The sequence below is a fragment of the Coturnix japonica genome, chromosome 2 (assembly GCF_001577835.2).
Source record: "Coturnix japonica isolate 7356 chromosome 2, Coturnix japonica 2.1, whole genome shotgun sequence".
Classification (NCBI taxonomy): Eukaryota; Metazoa; Chordata; class Aves; order Galliformes; family Phasianidae; genus Coturnix; species Coturnix japonica.
In genome coordinates, this window is record NC_029517.1 from 27,364,901 (window position 1) to 27,383,778 (window position 18,878).

Here is an 18,878-nt window from a genome sequence, read left to right on the forward strand (position 1 = left end):
CAAGCCGGGGACTGGATCCTGATCCAGACGGAGAAGGAGACAAAGCTGCAGCCTGACTGGGAAGGACCATTCCAAGTACTTCTAATGACTGAAACAGCTGTGAGGACAGACGAGAAAGGATGGACTCACTACACACTGGTAAAGGCATCCACTAGCCCTGAGGTGTGGGAACTGTTGCCACAGAAAAACCTTTAAAAGATAAGAATTAGAAGGAAATCATGAAAAGTTTTTTTTATATGCATATATTTTTAAATTATTATTTTAACTAACCTTTAACTTTTCCTCAAATAGGTGAATAAATTATATACGTAAGTGGGAGAATATTATAACCTATATAGAACTAATGCTCAGAAAAAGTTTTCCATGTTGTAACAAAAAGTTTTTACTGCTGTAACAGAGTGTATCCCATTCGTTATCCTGATATATATTCGTTATCCTGTTCTGGAAAATGTAAAATTTGGCAATAATGCAGGGGAGGGACCAACTGGTAGTTTTTGATATGAATAAGGGACTCTCTTGTAGTGTATGGAATGATGTATGGTGGGCAACTACCTATTGAGGCTGGACATATACACCTGGAATATTTGATACTTCATGAGCATGTAAGGGAGTTGTCCAGCCAGACTGCAAACCGTTACAATGTAACCCAGTAACAATAACAATTAATAAGGCTGATAACCTTGTTAATACCACTTTTGGTCTTGGGGTATATATGCATGGAAAGGATTCAACACATTATTATTCAAGACATTATCTCCCCCAAAGTCATTTAAGCCATTTTCTTCATAATCAAAGTCTTGACTTTGCTCTCCATTTGTGGCATAGGTCACTGCATTGGAAACCGTCTCAGGCTGCTTGGGCTTCATACTGTAAGGAAACATACGAGGTAAGTCGAAGCAGAAACATCTAAAGACACAAAGTGAAACGTTAACATTTGCTAAAACACAATATTTACAAGTAGATAAAGATAAGCGTTTTTTATAAACTCTAGATACAGGAAAATATAAACCCAGCTTAATCTATACTTTTAATCTATACATTAAGAAAAAACAACTCTGAACATGCTTTTTAAAAGATATCACCATTAAGACCTTTTAGCATATTGCTGTGAAAGTCTACAGAGGCACAAGGATGAATGTCATGTATTTTCTCATGTCATCTATGAACTCAAGCTTATTCTTATGTTTCAGTAAGCATCTAAGTAATCTGAATTTAACTATTTATGATTGTGTAACTGCTGCACAATAGGTTCGTGCAGAAATACCAGCAAAAACACTGTGTTCAGAGACTGGAATGTTTTTAATTGAAAAGCCTGGATACATTCATAAACAAATTCACTCTAGATATCTGATATGTTACTTTGAACATGCACTATTTGCCCATTTAAATTTAAAATTTAAATTTACATTTAAAATGTAAAGAAAAACATTTTCTCCTATGGCACAGTACCTGGTCTTAGTCAGTTTTCCTCGAATGAAGAACACTCCTGCTGCATCAGAATCTAAGTGCACCACCTGAAATTTCAGTTCATCTCCACTTTTAAACCCCAGCTCTTTCCATTCTGCAGCTGACATGTGTTCAGGTTTCGGGATAGAAGCATTGAAGCACCCGTGTATCAGACAGCCAATGTGACTGGGGGCCACTTTGTTAATTACACCCTAAAAAAAGAGAAGAAACGTCTTATGGAGTTCAATTAAAGACTACCTCTTTAAATGCAGATGGAATGTATATTTAGTTTCTTATATTGACACTCTCAGACAAAACTTTGCATGCAAAGGTTACAAAGTCAGTTCATCTAGCAAATAAGCAAACCATTCCATACTAAAATAGAAATGACTTCTAAATACTTTTGATAAAGGTCTACCACAAATAGAATCGAACTTGCACCTGCAAAAAAAGGACAAAGTCAAAGCACAGAATGCATCAAATTGTTACTTTTCCTCACAGCACTGCCACCAACTGTGTTTTACAGCCACATTAAGCCCCACGGTACTTTTCTACCCAAGCTTTTATGTTGGCACCAAACCATTTTGCAGCTAAAGACACAGATGACACACAAAAAAAGCTTCAATCACTCCATTCCATGGGTTTCTGACACATGTGCACTTCACCTCATCCACTTTTGCACTTCTGGAAGATGAATGAAAGACACAGTGCAGGTGCTTCTATCTCCTTTCTACTAAGGGAACATATTCACTTCTTAAAATGTATAGAGAGGCACAAGCTATGCTGCAAAAGCGTGGCACAACAATGCACATGGGAAAACTGAACTTAGAGTTGGCACACATGTACCATCAAAAAGGTTCCTCCAGTCATGTATTTTCTTTTACTGAAACACAGGTGTAAACTTGATGCACTGCCTTTGTATAGTGAATGTGGAGGTTTGGTGGCCCTGCCAGGCAGGGGGTTTGGAACTTCATGATCCTTGAGGTCCCTTCCAACCCAGGTCATTTTGTGATTCTGTGTACTTCATGAAAAGAAACTCATCAGTGCATCCTGACATGACCATACAAATACATTCACTTAAGAATCATTTACTCACTAGAAAGCTTTGCTATTTAGCAAATTTTGAGGCAGATGCATGAAAGTGTAGAAAAATAATATAAATGTTGTGAAGAATTACTAATGTGAACTAAAATACGATTCCACTCAAGCCCCAAGAGGTTTTTGGCAGCGATAAGCCAAGCTTTGTTAAGTTACTGCCGACGCATCTACATACCACCATCTTCTTCCCTTTCGTCGGACAGAAGATGACGAAGTCTGCCTCCACGTTCAGGTGGATGAAGCCCTGATCGTCGCGGATATCCCCGAGCTCTCCCACCACCTTGACGTTGTCGTAGGCCAGCGGCACGCCCTGCAGGCTGGGGAGAAGCACAGTTAGTGCGGGATTACCCCCACCACGGCGCACCGAGGGCAGCCGGACCCGAGGCCCTCACCTCTCCGAGTAGCGCAGCAGCTCAGCATCCAGCTGAGCGCGGATACCCGTGCGCTTGCGGCCCAGGAAGCGCGGCGGCAGAGCGATGTGCCTGCGGTGCGTAGCCACCACCAGACACGAGTAGCGCCGACACACCAGATCGCAGGCAGCGGCGAACGACGGCAGCTCGACAACGGGCAGCGGGCGAACGGCGGCCTCCTGCAGCTCCCCCGGCACGGCCATGCTGCGGGGCCACGCCGCGGCGCGGCACAATTGCGTCACTCACCGCCGGGGAAAGTGACGGAGTTCCGGGTGTGATGCGCTGGTGCAGGGGTAGGTGATCCACGAGATCGGCGGCTGTCATGTTGTGTACAGTGGGAGAGGTGGCTCCTTGGTTAAAACAAGTTTCGTCCGTAAAAGTTGCTCTGGTTTTATGAATGCACAGGGTTGCACAGTATTGCAATAAGGTTTTAACCTCATTTAACTGTTATCTGCAAAAGGAAACGCGTTCTTTCTTTGATTTAGATCCAGTTTGTAATTTATGCTCTCAGCTTTCTGGAGAAATACCTTTATGTTTTCCTATATTCAGGTCGTGTTTAATCCTTGCAGTGTGTTTTCAATCTCAGTAAAAGATCTTATATGATAATGGCATACACTTTTATTCCTAAATGAAATATACATTTTATAACTCGTATTTATGAGAGGATTAACTTTGCAATGAGGAATACAACCCTGTAAGCTCTATACTCAGTTCTATCCAAGATAATAAAAAGCTAGCTCGGCTCAAGAAGTGAAAACTCAGAATATGATGCAAAGACAACATGAATAAAGTCCTTTGGAACTTCTTAAAGTAATCTGGCACATTAAATCCTAACAGTCATTAAGTCTACAGTTGGCTAGTTCAGAATAGCCTCCTTTAAACTCTTGTAGTGAAGATATCTACTCCCAGCACCAACTGTTTTCGAGTCCACACCTGTCAAGTCACGCTGCTTGCAACATAACCTATCTAGACCAAAAGCAGGGCCATTTTGCTGTCCTTTAGGGACTATGGAGTTATCACAGGACTTGGGTTTTCATTACTTGGTTCTGAAAGATGTCCCGACCAAATGGAGGAATCTTAGTAGTACTTCCATCTTCTCCAGTCACAGTTCAGTTCTAAAAACTACTGGGACAATAATGTGTTTTTATTCTTTTTTTCTTTTTCTTCTTTTTCTTCCATTGTCGTCTGTCTTGTTTTCACTCCTTGCTATTAGCTTTCAGTTTAAAAACAGTATCTTAGCTAACCCTTTTTGCTGCAGTGAGCCTGTGTCCAAAAAGGCAGCAAAAATAGATGTCTTAAACAGTGCAGTGCTGGTATATTTGCCAAGTCTCACAGTGGCTGCAAAAACTCTCCTGAACCTGTTTTCTCTAGCAGTGAGGTTGCCAGTAACAATCAGGACCAAAACCAAAAGCTGTGTTTTCAATCACTGCTGTTCTTTTCCTTTTTTTTTTTTTTTTTTATCTGTGTTAGTCTAGTTTTCTTTCTCTGGAAACATGGCCAGCCTCCAGCAAGAACATTAATTATCAACCACATATCTAGCACCTCTCAGCTGGCCTTTTATTCCAAAATAGTATTGTTATCTTCAGTCCAGCATCATGATTGGAATCATGTGCTGGTTTGGAGGCTCATATAACTGCCCATTCATGTTCTTTTGTGGCAGCTGCAGCTTATTCATTCAGCAGACAGCCTTCATCCAGCACTGAAATCCTGGAAGTCTCAGTTGTGACTGAATATACTGCATCTTGTGCAGAATGGAAGAATACCTGTGGCACTGTGCTGGAGAAGAACATATATTTCCTCTTAGGCCGCGCACTCAAAGGACCCTTTATGTTCTGAAACCAAATCCATCCCAGGTTCCTCTTCAAACAACTTGTGCTCTATAAAAAAGAGAAATGAAGGAATGATTTACAGTTATAAGGCTATAAAAATGTAGTAGAAAACTCATGCTCATAATTTATTTTCAAATATTTTAGCTGGTTTTGCATTTTTCATGAGGTATCAAAAATGCACACTATTTTTTTGTGTGTTACTTGATATACAATGGGCTGAAGAGTGCGTATTCAAACTCTCAGTTTTATTTGAAATTGTATGGAAACAGATTTGCTTCAGAATCTTTGATCATTGTCCCCAGTAGAGACTGATGAGAGCAAGTCAGACACTGAAGGATGTGGTGGAGTGATGGGACTTGATAGGTTAGGTTGATGGCTGAACTTGATGATAACAGAATCACAGAATTGTAAGGGTTGGAAGGGGGATCATTCTCCCTTTCCTGATAGAGCAAGTTCCCTACAGTAGGTTGCACAAGAAAGCATCCAGATAGGTTTTGAATATCTCTGGAGGAGGAGACTCCACAGCCTCTCTGGGCAGCTTGTTCCAGTGCTCTGTCACCCTCAAAGTAAAGTTTTTTCTCATGTTATGTGGAACTTCCTATGTTCCAGTTTGTGCCCATTGCCTCTTGTCCTGTTTCTGGGCACCACCAAAAATAGCCTGGCCCCAACCACTTGACGCCCACGCTTCAGGTATTTGTAAGCATTGATTAGATTCCTTCTCAGTCTTCTCATCTTCAAGCATGATCATGAAGTTTTTTTACAACCTACTTGATTCTAATTCTATGATTCTATTCTATCATTGTATGTATAGTCAGTGAGAATTAGGCATTTAAATGGCTTCGAGTGATTCAATATTTGGAGCTTTCTTAGGCTGGTTCTCTGGACTCCTTTGTTGAGAGAGACACAATTTCTTTACTTATCAAATTTATCAGTGTAAGAAGGTGCTAAAAACTCACAACTGGAAATGTGAGTAGAATTAAGCTTGGGAGAAAATGTCACATCTAAAGAAATAAAACAAAGGAAAAAAAAAAAAAGCGTAGTTCTTCTATTATTCCATTTGTTCTTGAAAACATAATTTGAGCATCATCCACCAGATGGCACACTAAAGCCTTGATACCAAAGAATGCAGTCATCCAGAAGAATTATAGTAACTGCACAGCAGGCTAAAAATTTAATCTGTAATACAATATGCAGACTGTGCTTTGTTTTGTCAGTGATTACTATGTCAATCTTTAATAGGAAAGAAATGACTTAGAGAAACATTAAGGAAAAGAAATGAGATAAGGCAGCAATTATGTTAATTTATTTCAGTTAATAATTTGTCTTAATTTGTAATGACGTTTATGATGTCTGAGATGGACGTTTCCTAACATCTGGGTCTGGATAGATTTGCCTTTGGTTCTTGATTGTCCGGGCAGGGTGTTGTATGCCAGGAAATGGTTGATGTGGCTGGCCCTAAGTACTGCCTAAACTGCAAAAACATCTTGTTCTCTAAGTATCTTGCTGAAAGATCTGTACCCAAGTACTTGCCTGTCCTTTTATCTGTTGGAAGAGGAAAATCCACATTGGAAGAGGTGGTCACTGTGGTGCCCCTCTCCAGCTCTGCTGGTATTTGAAGGCAATGTTTTTCAAGGCATAGTTTCAATGATGCAGTGACATTGTGATCTGTGGAGATCTAGCTGTTGATGTGATGCTGAATCTCTCTTCCATCCTTCTCCGTCTTTCTCAGGTAGCATATGCTACTTCAGAAACCCTTTGATGTCATTGATTTTCTTAGATGAGCTAAGAGCTTTTCTGCATTTGACTATCAATAACAGCATTATATACCTTCAGACAAATAAAGGATAGAGGTCATTATTATGAATAAATTCTGAGGAGCTTCATGTAACCATTTTCATTTGAGCACAGTATCTTTAGGCACTGAAGCAAATGTACCTGCTGTAGTTTAAGCAATCTCCAATGTACTGTGGCTATTGCAGTCTTATCTAGTGAATTTTTTGAGTATTGCTGCCTCCGGGTGGTTCAGTGCTAGGTAGCAATTCATACCTGAATGATATCTCTGAGTGACAAGTAATAAGAACAGCATAATTTTTAGGCAGTTGCCAGGTTGTCCTTAGTTTAATGAAAAAAAGACTGTTCTTCCTTAGATTTCTGCAGAATTTGTGGTTTACTTTGGCAGTGCACAGGGTTCTCACTGACCTGGCTCAACCTATTACCATCACATCCATCCACCCACACGAAGAAATCCCAAGATAATAGAAGTCATAGTTATAGTAAAAACAAAAACAAAACAATATATACATATACATGAAATTGCAACAACAGCAACAGAAAAACAGCAACCAAATCAAAACAAAACGAGAGAACCAGGCACTCTTCTATGAGAGACATGGCAAAAGTAGAAATGTTTTCTGGGCTGGTGAAAGTATTAAAAATAAATAAATAAATACACTGTGGACAAAATCTTGCTCTCATTATAGAGTCTCTTACTTACTCAAATCCCTTAAGAGTGTGAGTGCTGATTGTTCTTTATGTAGATTCAAATGTGATATTAATCACAAGAATCTCATCATTATTTGTACAATTACCCCCTCCTGGAAGAAAATAAGGTGCAACAGTCAAACCTCAAGGTATGTGTTAGCCTTCAGCCAAGCAAAATTTCACAGAAGCCAAAGGAGTTTGTCTCAGTAAAGACAAACATGGCACATTTGTCCCGAGAGTAGTTTACCCCAGTGTGGCCTTCAACATTGCATCTGCTCTCCAAGGGAAAGTTATCTGCTTGATGTAAGTTTGGGCCCTGGCTGCCATCGGGACAATATATTCCTCTGAGCTTTCACTCCTGTGGACTTACAGTGGTGTGCCATGTACCAAATATAAACATAATGGCTATAAAATGAAGAAGCTGGGAGAGCTGGAGAAGGCCAACAGGAATTACTTTGGATATCTTTGACAATCTGGTGATTAGCTGTGGGGAAAATGGATCCATAGTCTTCTTGAAAGAATGAGAGGCAACAGACAAAACTAGTAAGGAAAATTCTTGCTAGGTATAAGGAAATAATTCTTTATTGTTAGGGTGATAAATGCTAGAATATGTTGTCAAGAGAGGCAGTGGAATTACTGTTCTTGGTAATAGAATAATAACTGTGAAGTTATTATTCTATGAATATATATAATAAAACAGTTCTATGAAGAACTGTTCATAATAAAAAATGCTTTGGACCAGACAGCCTCCATACATCCCATCTATTTTAATTTCTTACAGTTCTAGATTAAGAAAAAGAAACACTTGGCAGTGATACAGACAAGAGTAGTCTTTTAAATCCAAGTTCATACTAGTAAAACCTGAAGAATGCAAAGCAGTTGTGACTGTGCCCTCAATCTGCCCTTTGTTTTGAGAAGCTCTTTCTATACCTACATGGCAGCCATCAGCAGAAGCATTCTATATGCCCCAGGGAGCACTCAAAAAGTTCTCGGTGCTTGCAAAACTGGGAACAAATACAGGACAAATACAGGTTTCACTGTGTCAATTTGTCATGGCCAAATTGTCCAGAGACCCCATTCTCTGCTTGCTGTGAGCCAAGTTGTGCACATTTTAATTATGCCTCCTGAACAGCTGTTAACTTCTTGTACCTACAGCCTTTTCTATACACCTCACTTAGCCACAATCTGGACTAATGTGTAATCATTTATAATCTTTAATTTAACCCACATGAGGTTACTTTTTAGACTTAACAGTAATGCCGTCGTCATTCATTTGCTCTTAGAAATAACCAACTTCCTTTCACCAAAAATGACAGCACTGTGGTTGCTGAGTTCTGCAGTGTTCATCTTCACCCAAATCAGGAAATAGATGTTCTAGACGTAACTGTGTGGTTTCTGTTGATTCACTGATATCGTAATGTTTGCGGTAACTGCTGCTCAGCCGATATTCCAGATTGCGTAGTATGTGCTCAATGAGACAAAGCATAAAATGTTTACTCAGTACAACTGCAGCGTTTTGCATCAGCATGCTTTGAAAATTGAAATGGGCTCCAACAAGAACGTGACTCCCCAATTGCAGCTGTCAGCACTACTCAGCTTGGTGACATTGCTGGTATTTTGCTACCGATCAAGATATGCTGGTGTTGAAGGGAATTCAGATGTCACATTTCCAGCCTCTAGTTAAAATATTAAATCCCAGCTCTTCAGCACTTAGGCTCATACATACCTCTGTTCTGAGGCCTTACTTGCTTCCAAAGGCAAGTGAGCATGTTGTCCTTCCAATGTCTTGCAGCCTTCCCACAGCATGATTACTGTGGAGCATGAGGAGGAGAGGAGTGTAGACTAGGACAGCAGAGCACAGAACAATTATCTTAATAACATGTTGAACTTGCATATACCTCACATACAAGCTAGTACATATTCTGCTTGATATTCTTATCAGTATTGTAAGGCATGTGAATAAGAACTTATACTGAAAGCAGTACAACTTCCTGCCAGATTTTTCTTCATTGCACACATTTCCTCAAGGATAAGGACTGCTTATATCAGCTATATGAGAGAGCTGAGAGATGAGTGAGAAGTTTAATTGCTAAGTGTATTTCTTTATACAATGTTATATTTGGAGTTTAATGAGCTAATGTTGAAATAATTTAAATAATACATACATTTTAAGAATAAATTTGAATCTACAAACAGATTTATGGTTTTGCGCAATTAGAATAATTTGCATTTAGCACATAGACCATATATTTTTACATTGTAAATATATGTACGAGTATGTTTTGCACAGCTTTAAAAATATTTGGTTTTGTTTTGTTTAATCAAATGAATTTCTTCAAAATATCTTCAGCCATATGTGATGACTTCAATTGTTTCTCTCAGTAAAGGAACTAATGCAAAATGATCTGATTTCCTGAAATGCATTTGCTAAGTATGCAGCTTAGCTGACTGAGTATTCTGTAAAATCAAATAAAGCGTCTTCTTCTTGGGTTTGTCTACTATCGCTGTGGCACTGAGTTAGATCAGCATGAGGTTCATGGTATGTGATTATTTTTATTACTGCTGGTTAATGAGTAGCTAAAGGCCATAATAATCCATTGAACTGATGAGGTAAAGCGCAGCTGAAGTTCTTACTGATAGTGATAAGAAGCTATACATTACTGCTATTAAAACTCTTTTACTGTTGCCATAAAAAAAGTTTCTCAGACACCTAGAAGTCTGAAAACAAATAAATTGTGTTGAAAACTATGAATATATCATTGCTATATAGCTTTTGTAAGCCTAGCTTTGCGTTTATATTTGCATGTGTCTTTAAGGTATGTTGCCTACATGTAAAAGATAAAATTATGCGTTTGATTCTTGCAGTGCAGTTCAGGCAGGAGAGACTGCATTCAAAGTCCTACCAGGGATAGAGGTGGAACAGTTTCTTCTCAGAAAGAATCACAGTGCAAAAGAACAGGAGGTGGTGGAATCACTGTCCTTGAAGGTATTTGAGAACCATGTAGATGTGGCATTGAGGGACATGGTTTAGTGGGCATGATGGGGGTGGGTTGATGGTTGGATAAGGTGATCTTTTCTAACCTTAGTGATTCTTTGATTCTATGACTTTTTGCACTCTGAGTTGTTTCCATAAGCACCAGCTTTGTACAAAAGCTACAGCTTAGTGATGGTGTAATCTCATCAGATTTATTACAATAAATTATTGTAGTTCAGTCTTTTCTTTCATGTAATGTATTTCATCTGTTTTTTTGTTTTTGTTTTTGTTTTTTTTGTTTTTGTTTTTTGCTTTGTTTTTATCATAGGTAGAAGAAACAACTATTTGTCATCTTTATAATAAATCAAAGAAAACATGGTTTGCAGCACAGTGGGATCCCTCAGGAGGTCTGATCACTGCAGTAGGTTATCATCATTTATTTCCTATCTTCACAGAATCACAGAATTGCAGGCGCTGGAAGGAATCTCAAGAGATCATTGAGACAACCCTTCTGCTAAAGCAGACCCTACATTAGGTCACACAGGTGGGCATCCAGACAGAACCTGAATATCTCCATAGAAGGAGACTCCACACCCTCTTTGGGCAACCTGTTCCAGTGCTCCATCACCCACACTGTAAAGCTCTTTCTCTTATTTGTATGGAGCTTCTTATGTTCCGGTTTTAGGCCATTGTTCAAGTTTTAGGTCATCTTCCTCGGAAAGAGTACAGAGAAACAGTGTGAAAAACACTGACACAAATATTATTTCAGTTGCATTTTATGCATCTCAGTAGTTTATTTCATACAGAAATTGTAGGTTTGGAGGGCTTTTAAAGGGTCTCCTTATTGGGCAGTCAGAATTGATTCTTCTGCCATGTCTCGTTTTAGAGACATGGCTTAAATGGGGATAATTTCAACCAGTGTAAAAAAGATAACAGGCATCAGTGGTTTAGTTTGGATTTTTGCTAGTTAAATCTGAAATGGAATTTTCAATTAAAATTTCAACTTTTATTTTTTTTTTTAATTTTATTTCTTTTTTAAACGGATTGCTTGTGGCAAACACAAAGGATCAGTGACATTCTACAGGTTCATACCTGGATATACCACTGTGAGAACTGTTGCTAGGCTGCACTGCAGTGATGAAACAAAGGTTTGAACTGTCTTATAGAGAAAGAATCAGACCCTATGAAGATTAAAATGGCTAAAACTGGGCTGGGATGGACTTCCGGTGCCAGTTCAGAAACCTTATGTCAATCACGAGACAAAAGTCCATCTGAGTTGTTCTCTGTTGCCTGACATGCACTATGATGCCCTGGGCTGACCTGCCCTGTTTCAAAAGGCTCATTCAGCTCCATCCAGCACCTTGCTGGGATGCAGGCTTTCAGCAGAACAGGTCTTAAGGGGCCCTAATCTGTGATGTGTGATGAGATTACTTGTTGAGTACATGGATAGAATCAGCTGCTTGCCCTCCTGCCCCCCACCCCTACATATCTGTAGTACTTTGAAAATGCAGGTGGGTGACAAGCCCTTGTTTGATACAGGGGCTAGAAGAGTGAGCCAAGAAGTGGGGAGCGCTGCTTCACTTCCCCTCTGGGCAGAAGACGTCGAACCTGCAGCATCAGAGAGTGTGTAAGAACCCAGCTGCGTGTCTGGGAGAGGGTAAAAAAACAAGAAGAGCAGGGCTGAAACAGCTGTCCTGAAGATGCGGGAGAGGGAGGTGCCACTGGGCTAGTGCTGATTTGTCAGTAATCTGCTTCCCCTTTCAGGTCTGCTTCAGCAAACACCGAGCAAAAAGGCAGCTCAACCACCAGCCCTGCACCCAGAGCTGACAAGGAACACTGCGGCAAGTGACGTCAGGGCAGCTGCGTGTCCTCATCTGCAGGGCACATCCTTGCTGACGTGCGGCTCTCCCGTGCCATCAGTCACTCGTGCTGCGTTCCGACAGAAGGGGGCCTCCCAGCTTCACCTCCAGCGAGGCGGGTCCTCAGGCGTGGGGATAGGATTGAGCAAAGCGGGTCTTGGCTAATGAGATATACGCAGGTCGCTCCGAAAGTAATGCCTCCAGTCATTCTTTGTTTTGTTTTGTTTTTCCCTCCATGGAAACTACAATGGATACAGAGAGCACGAGAATGCTCTTTGATAGAGGAAATTCTCAGTTACAAAACGCTATTTTTTACATAAGCACTGCCATTAGCTATGTATTAGCAGTGAATGAGAGCCTTCATGCTGTGTTCGTTACAATCTGCACCAGTGGAGGTGATCCACTGTCACTGCCACCGCTGCTGAAATGCACCACCTGCTGCCTCACTGTGCTCACATCCACTTTTCAATCTCCATAAATGTTCAGCAAGTGTCAGTGAATGCCAGTGGGCACCAAGGAATGCAGAGGCATCCCGTTGTATCATACACACTTCCATGTCAGAAGCCATTCTGTCAGGCTCCCCCTCTGCTGCCATCTGTCCCACAGCAACAACACGTAATGGAATATCTGCGGGAGGATTCAACCACTACTGCCATACTACCAACATCTACCCCCATGTCATGGACCAACATTAACAAAAAAACCAAAAAAACCAGCAACAACAAAAAAAAAGAGGCATTACTTTTGGAGCATCTCTTGTAGTTCAAAATGAAGAACGAAGTGTTCCTCTTAAGGCTGCTGGGTTTTTAAGTGTCCAGCTGCTGAACAGATTCATGATTTAAGTGGCAGGATCTGAGCTCTGTATCTCAAGAGCAGGAAATATTTCCTCTGGAGAGGCAAAGCTCACCTGCTTCTTTCTGGCCAGTATAATACTCAGCACCTTCTTGCTGTTTTCTCCTGATGGTACATAGAGTCAGATGCCAAAACAGACTTTGGAGATTCCTCTTTGAGAGCTAAGTGTAGAAGACATCAGGCTTGCAAAGCCTAGCTTGTAGCTACCCAGAGCTTTTGTACTAGAAGCATAAGTGAGATTTAATTTTACATGGTCTGAAAATATGCTTAGTGTCAGTTGGAATATGTGTTGTATTATTCTCATTAGAGAAAGAAAAGAAGAAACTCTGAGGCTGCTCTTGAGTCCACATTCAGCTGTACAGCTGAGATGAAGCTCAGCACGAGACAGAAGCGCTATGAGGACATGCTCTCCCAGCAATGTGAGGAGACCCCTTGCAACAAATACTATGTGCCAGAACAAAACAGTATGAGGACACCCCATGCGTGAGCATTCTCCCAGCTTCTTCATGTCCAAATGAGTTGCAGTCTGAGGGCATGCAGCCCAAGCCACTCGCAGTGATCCAAGGCTCAGATCTTCCAAAGCAATGTGGCCACAGAAGCCAGGCTAATTTTAAACTAGGCAGAGAACAGTGAACACTTAGGAGGAAAACATCTCCTGACATTTCTCACTGCAACCATGTTCCAATAAGTCTTCATAATATCCTAATACACAATATATATATATATATATTTCTGGAAAGTTACTGTAGTTTCGTACTTAGGTGGTATTTATTTATTTGCAATTCCTAAACCTGTATATTTCTAATTATGCCTGAGTTGATCCTTTATTTTGTATGAGCTGTCTTGCACTGATTTAGAGATAGTGAATAATTGAACTTTTTGACTGTCACACTCTTTGCTAGGAAATATTACACATGTTTATATGGAAAAGGATTTAAAGTTCTTATAAAGTGAGATCAGCCTGCCAAGTTATGAAACTTTATTTGGAAATAAAGTTTTTCTTCAAGTGTTCTTTAGACAGTGGTATAAACATTGGAAATTTAAATGCCAAAGATATGAGTGTCACCAAAGGAGGTTTAAAATTAGGCTCTTCATTACACATAAATATGCTGCTCTGACAGACCATCTTCTCTTTGCCAGGAAGCTAGTGGGCATCTGTTATGCTTCCATTGCTTGACAAGCCCAGTGAATAGTCTGAATGTCCCCAGAATCATTTCTTTGCAATCAAAAAGTAAATCCTTCACAGCAAACCTTCAGAGTTCAAGCACGAACCTTTTATTTGGGGTACAGTACATTTGGAGGAGCCATTAAAAGGAGTCATCCTAAAGATTTACATATTCTGCAAACTATAAATATAGGTGCTGCAAAGGATTGCACTATTTTGAAGTGTTCAGGGTGATGCAGGTTAGAGGCCTGATTCTCACATTTATATCACTGCAAAACAAGAGTAATTATCAAAGTCATTAGACTCATCTCAGTATTAGATGGCCATTCAAGAAAGAATTCTTGTTTGAGATAGTTGTCTGGGTTTAACTTGAATTGTAAGACTTAGTTCAGTTGCTCCCAGTGGGTCCTTAAGCATTTCCTGATGTACCTCTTTACACATAACCTTCAAAATGGACATTAATTTACTGTTTTAAAAGTTGGGTCCCAAGATACATGTTCCTGCTATCCTCTTTTCATAAAGTACAAACAAATCAATCTTTTCATTACTTTGTATGTATGAGATTTTCAAAACACATATTGAATACAATAATACTCCACAGCATGGAGGAGTCCAAACATATGAAATAAAAGAACAAACTGAATACATAAGATGTTAAAATTGAAGAATTTAAAAGCACATTGAGTAGGCCTACATTGTTTATCTTTTTGATTTCGTTGTTGTTGTTGCCATTAGATACATGACCTGCCAATACTTTGCTAGGCTTTTTTTTTTTTTTTTTTTCCCCCAGGATTTTTTTTTCTTTAGTTTTTTTCAGCTTTGCAATGGGGTATTGTTGAACCTCTACAAGCTCATCCTGGCAGTGTCAGAATCACCACAGAGTTAAGAATGTTGCGTCACTAACTTGAATGGTAAATTGCTACAAATTAGTATCTATTCATCAGAGGAGCCCTTTCCTTGAATGTTCTTTCTGGCTGCATTACTTGCCAAGAGGCTCTTATAACCCAAGTCTCTAGCACAGACTCTGAAAAAGCTAATGTATATCATTGGATTGGGGAAGAAGCGTTCCCTCTTGAGAACGCCATTTAGCATAAGGCAAGCATCTTTCTTTTGACAGATGGGAATGTAATCTCTATGTAGTCTTTCAGCTTTGTTTGACAGTTAGCTTTGAAAGCTGGAGAGAGCTGGGCTGTCTCTGTTCAGAGCTAAGCATGCGTCTGAAGCACTAGGTATGTCTGTGCCACGCGATGCACTTTTAAGATCCTAGGTCTGTAGGCATCAGTGTCAAAGCAAACTTATCAGCCTGAAACAAACTCAGATAAAAGATTAGTCTGATGGAAATCAGGGAGGGAGATGGATTCTAAAGTATAAGGAATTTATTTTCCTCATTACCCCGAGTGATAAAATAAGCCAGTTGTCTGTAAAGACGTGGAGAGAATTGAGAGGGTATGAAATTTTATTCAATTTCAAAAATCTTTTCAGTATGGAGGTTAATTCCAGTCAGAGAAAGAGACAAGATGAGAACTCTTAGCCTGCTGGCTGTCAGTCCAGTGTAGCTTTGGTAAAGCAGGGATAAACGGGATAAGTAGTTGAAGATACTGTCATAATTTTAATTAAAAGAAGAATAATTTTACATGGAAAAATTGGAGACAATTTAACAAAGAACTAAAAAAAAAAAATAAAAAAAATAGAGAAAGAGAGAGAGAGAGAGAAAGAAAAATGTGATGTCTGGAAATCTGCCCCACAGTTAGGGAATTGTAGAAGCTCATCCAAGAAAAGGTTAAGGCATGACTTGACCCCAGTTTCTGCAAGGCTCCTTAATTTAGCAGACAATAGCATAATGAGAGCTGGTGCCTGGGAAATAAAGCCAAATAGTTCTGCAGAGAAACACACCACTTTAAAATGGGGAAAACTCTGCTCATTGGAATAAGGGAGGTGATAGATTCCATCTTCTGAAGTCTTTAAATAAAGAGCAGATTTCATTCTAAAAATAACTGCTGCTCACACAGATGTTATGTGATTGATATAAGGAATATCAGATGAAGTATTTATTTCTTGGGCTACACAAAAGGAAAACCTAGTTGGTCATAAGGTGGCTTCCAGTCTTAAAATCTGTTCTGGTATTTCTTCATGTTTGAATGCTTTACTTTACAAAGTTAACAGTGTTATTTATCTTTCATACACTATTCTTAGCAATTCTAAAATACAGTGCCTTTTGTGAGGTTTAGATCCAGAACTGGATCCTAAGATACTTCAGGATCTTGCTGCTGCCACCACAGTATTGGTATCAATATTAGCTTACTGTTCTCTGTGTAAAGGTTACCAGCGGAACTCTGACAAACATACTCTGCCAGAGCATTACAGAGCTAATAAAGAGTCCTCAGAAAAATGTTAGCTGCTAGCATTCCTGGAGTTTATGCCTGGATTCAGCACAGTAAAACAGCAATGGTATCAGTAAGTGTTGCAAACCACTGGAATTCAATATTGCTAGTCTAAGTGTTTGGGATTCATGGCTTACATATAGATTCACCTTGATCATTTCCTGTTAAATGAATGCAGTGATCTGTGTTTGCCTTCTTTGGGTGGAGGAGGTAAGAATTTGTTCAATACTAAACACTTGAAAGGATACAGCTGTATTTTAATAGAAGGGGAGAAATAAGAGAGGGTACAGGACGTGACCTCTTGCACAGGAATGAAGTGGGAGAGAGAGAAGAAAGGGTTCACATTACAAAGTGTGGGAGAAGCTACACAAGCTTTTATTCTCAGTTACATCATTTGATGTTTCTCACACTAGTGACTAGTAATTGGATGTGAGCAGGAAATCTTTATGCTTCTTACTTTATTTTAAATTCATACTTGCTTTCTTAGGCGTGCAAAGAGAGGTAGTGTTGACTCATGTACCTGTTTCTTATCAGCAGAATTACATGCAGCACTGAAGTGATGCTTTGCAGTTCAGGGATTTTCCAGTGCATGCCATGTTCCCATTGTACATCATGCCAGTTTGTCAAAAAATGGGTCTTCATGGATGCAGAGTAATTTTAAATGTGTATACAGTCAACCCATTCAGTGTACTATAAAAACACTTTTTGGAAGTCCTTTGTGACCTCCTTTTGGAAGGACTCATTGCAGCTTATGGCAGGATTAAAACTGGATTTCAGGAAGAATATCTGGAATTTAAAAACAAAAACAAAAACCACGGAACAGAACAAAACAAAATAATAATAATAATAAAAAAAGCTTGATTACTTGATTACAAGGCAAAATTTCCCTGATGTGTAAGTCATAGCAACCTGCTGTGAGTCAGCAGTTAAAGGACAAAAAAGATACCTTATAGCAAATCAGATTTAATGCAAGGCAAAAAACAAACCAATTGCCAATTTAGTTCTGCTCTCAGTTCTCATGTGAGGGAATTACAAAGCAACTGGGAGGCTGCTCTACACAGCTTATACAGATGACAGAATATCTAGCCTGTGGCATAGGCATTTCTTTAGCTACTTCATTGAACTATGACAAGAGAGACCTTTGTGCAGCTCTCTAGACGTTTTGCTCCAAATCAAAGTTGCTCCCTTCTGAAACAGAACTATGCTTCTACAGCGAAGCAAGTCTCTCTAGGCACATAACTTTCTGCTGAAATTCCAGCTACTGATTCATGCCACCCAGTTCACTCTTTTCTGACTGAAAACCAAACTGTATTTCTTCAACTTCGTAGCTGGAAAGAAAAAAGGCCTTCCTGATCAAGATTCCCACATTCATTCAGAATTCCTCATGCTAATAATATTAAACTAGGAAATCCCCTCTTAAATTCTTAACCTGTCGTGAGCCTTAAATGATTAAAGATGGCTTAACTCATTTTAATCTCCTTTATGATCTATCTTCAAAATCATTATGTCAAGTAAAAAAATTATATAAATGTCACTACTTTAACATATTAAAGACATAAAGACATAATAAACACATTTAATTTGACCTGCCCCACTGTTCTTTTTTCTTCTCCAGACCATCCAAAGGGAAATTTATATGTCCTAATAAAACAAATAAATATAGTGCCAGAGAAGGATTTTTAATGTATATGTGTTGATATTCAAGACCTGCCTAGATGCTTCCCTGTGCTACTACTGTCCCTACTATAGGGAACTTGCTTTAGCAATGTAGGAATCAAGGATCCCAGAATTCCCTTCTAACACCTATGATTCTGTGATTCTGTGATATGGTTATTTTCTCTACAGTTTGGAATAAAATCAATTGACTGTTCTAAATTTAAAACATTTGTGTGCTTCTCATAATCTGAAGTTCTATGAAATGCCAAGCATAACCTAAAATACAGCCTAAGATACATGTTAAAAATTTACCAGGTAAGTCCTATGCATAAACAGCCTTCAGGAAGAGTGTTAGATTATTTGACCTGTTAAATGGCTGAGATAATCTGGGCCAGTATCTGTTTTCACAGCAGCATTAATCAAAGTATCATCATAGTATCATAGTCTCGTGCAGGTTGGAAGGGACCTTAGAGATCATCGAGTCCAACCCCCGGGATTTGAGCCCCCTGTGTAGCAGAGCGGCACTTCTACCACTTGCGCCACAGGGGGGATTCGAACCCCGGGTCCCAGTGTTGCAAGGCGGCATTCCTACCACTGTGCCACCGGGGCACACAAGTAATTGCATCAAAGCCAACACATGCTTCATCTTATTTAGAATTAAATGAATTTTGATGCTCAACATTGAAATTGTTGTAAACATGTTTGTTTGTCACATTCTGTAAACTAA

At 39.5% G+C, this 18,878-nt stretch overlaps 1 protein-coding gene across 1 annotated transcript in view; it reads right to left on the reverse strand.

Moving 5' to 3' along the window:
- TWISTNB (TWIST neighbor) overlaps positions 1 to 3,197 on the reverse strand; it is a 4,283-nt gene extending 1,086 nt beyond the window's left edge. The window contains exons 1-4 of the mRNA XM_015853872.2: positions 2,937 to 3,197; positions 2,720 to 2,861; positions 1,450 to 1,658; positions 750 to 867 (exon numbers count right to left, since the gene is read on the reverse strand). Coding sequence (XP_015709358.1) covers positions 750 to 867; positions 1,450 to 1,658; positions 2,720 to 2,861; positions 2,937 to 3,157 — 690 coding nt within the window. The 5' untranslated portion in view covers positions 3,158 to 3,197. The remainder of the gene's footprint in view (positions 1 to 749; positions 868 to 1,449; positions 1,659 to 2,719; positions 2,862 to 2,936) is intronic.
- Between the last annotated feature and the right edge of the window lie 15,681 nt (positions 3,198 to 18,878).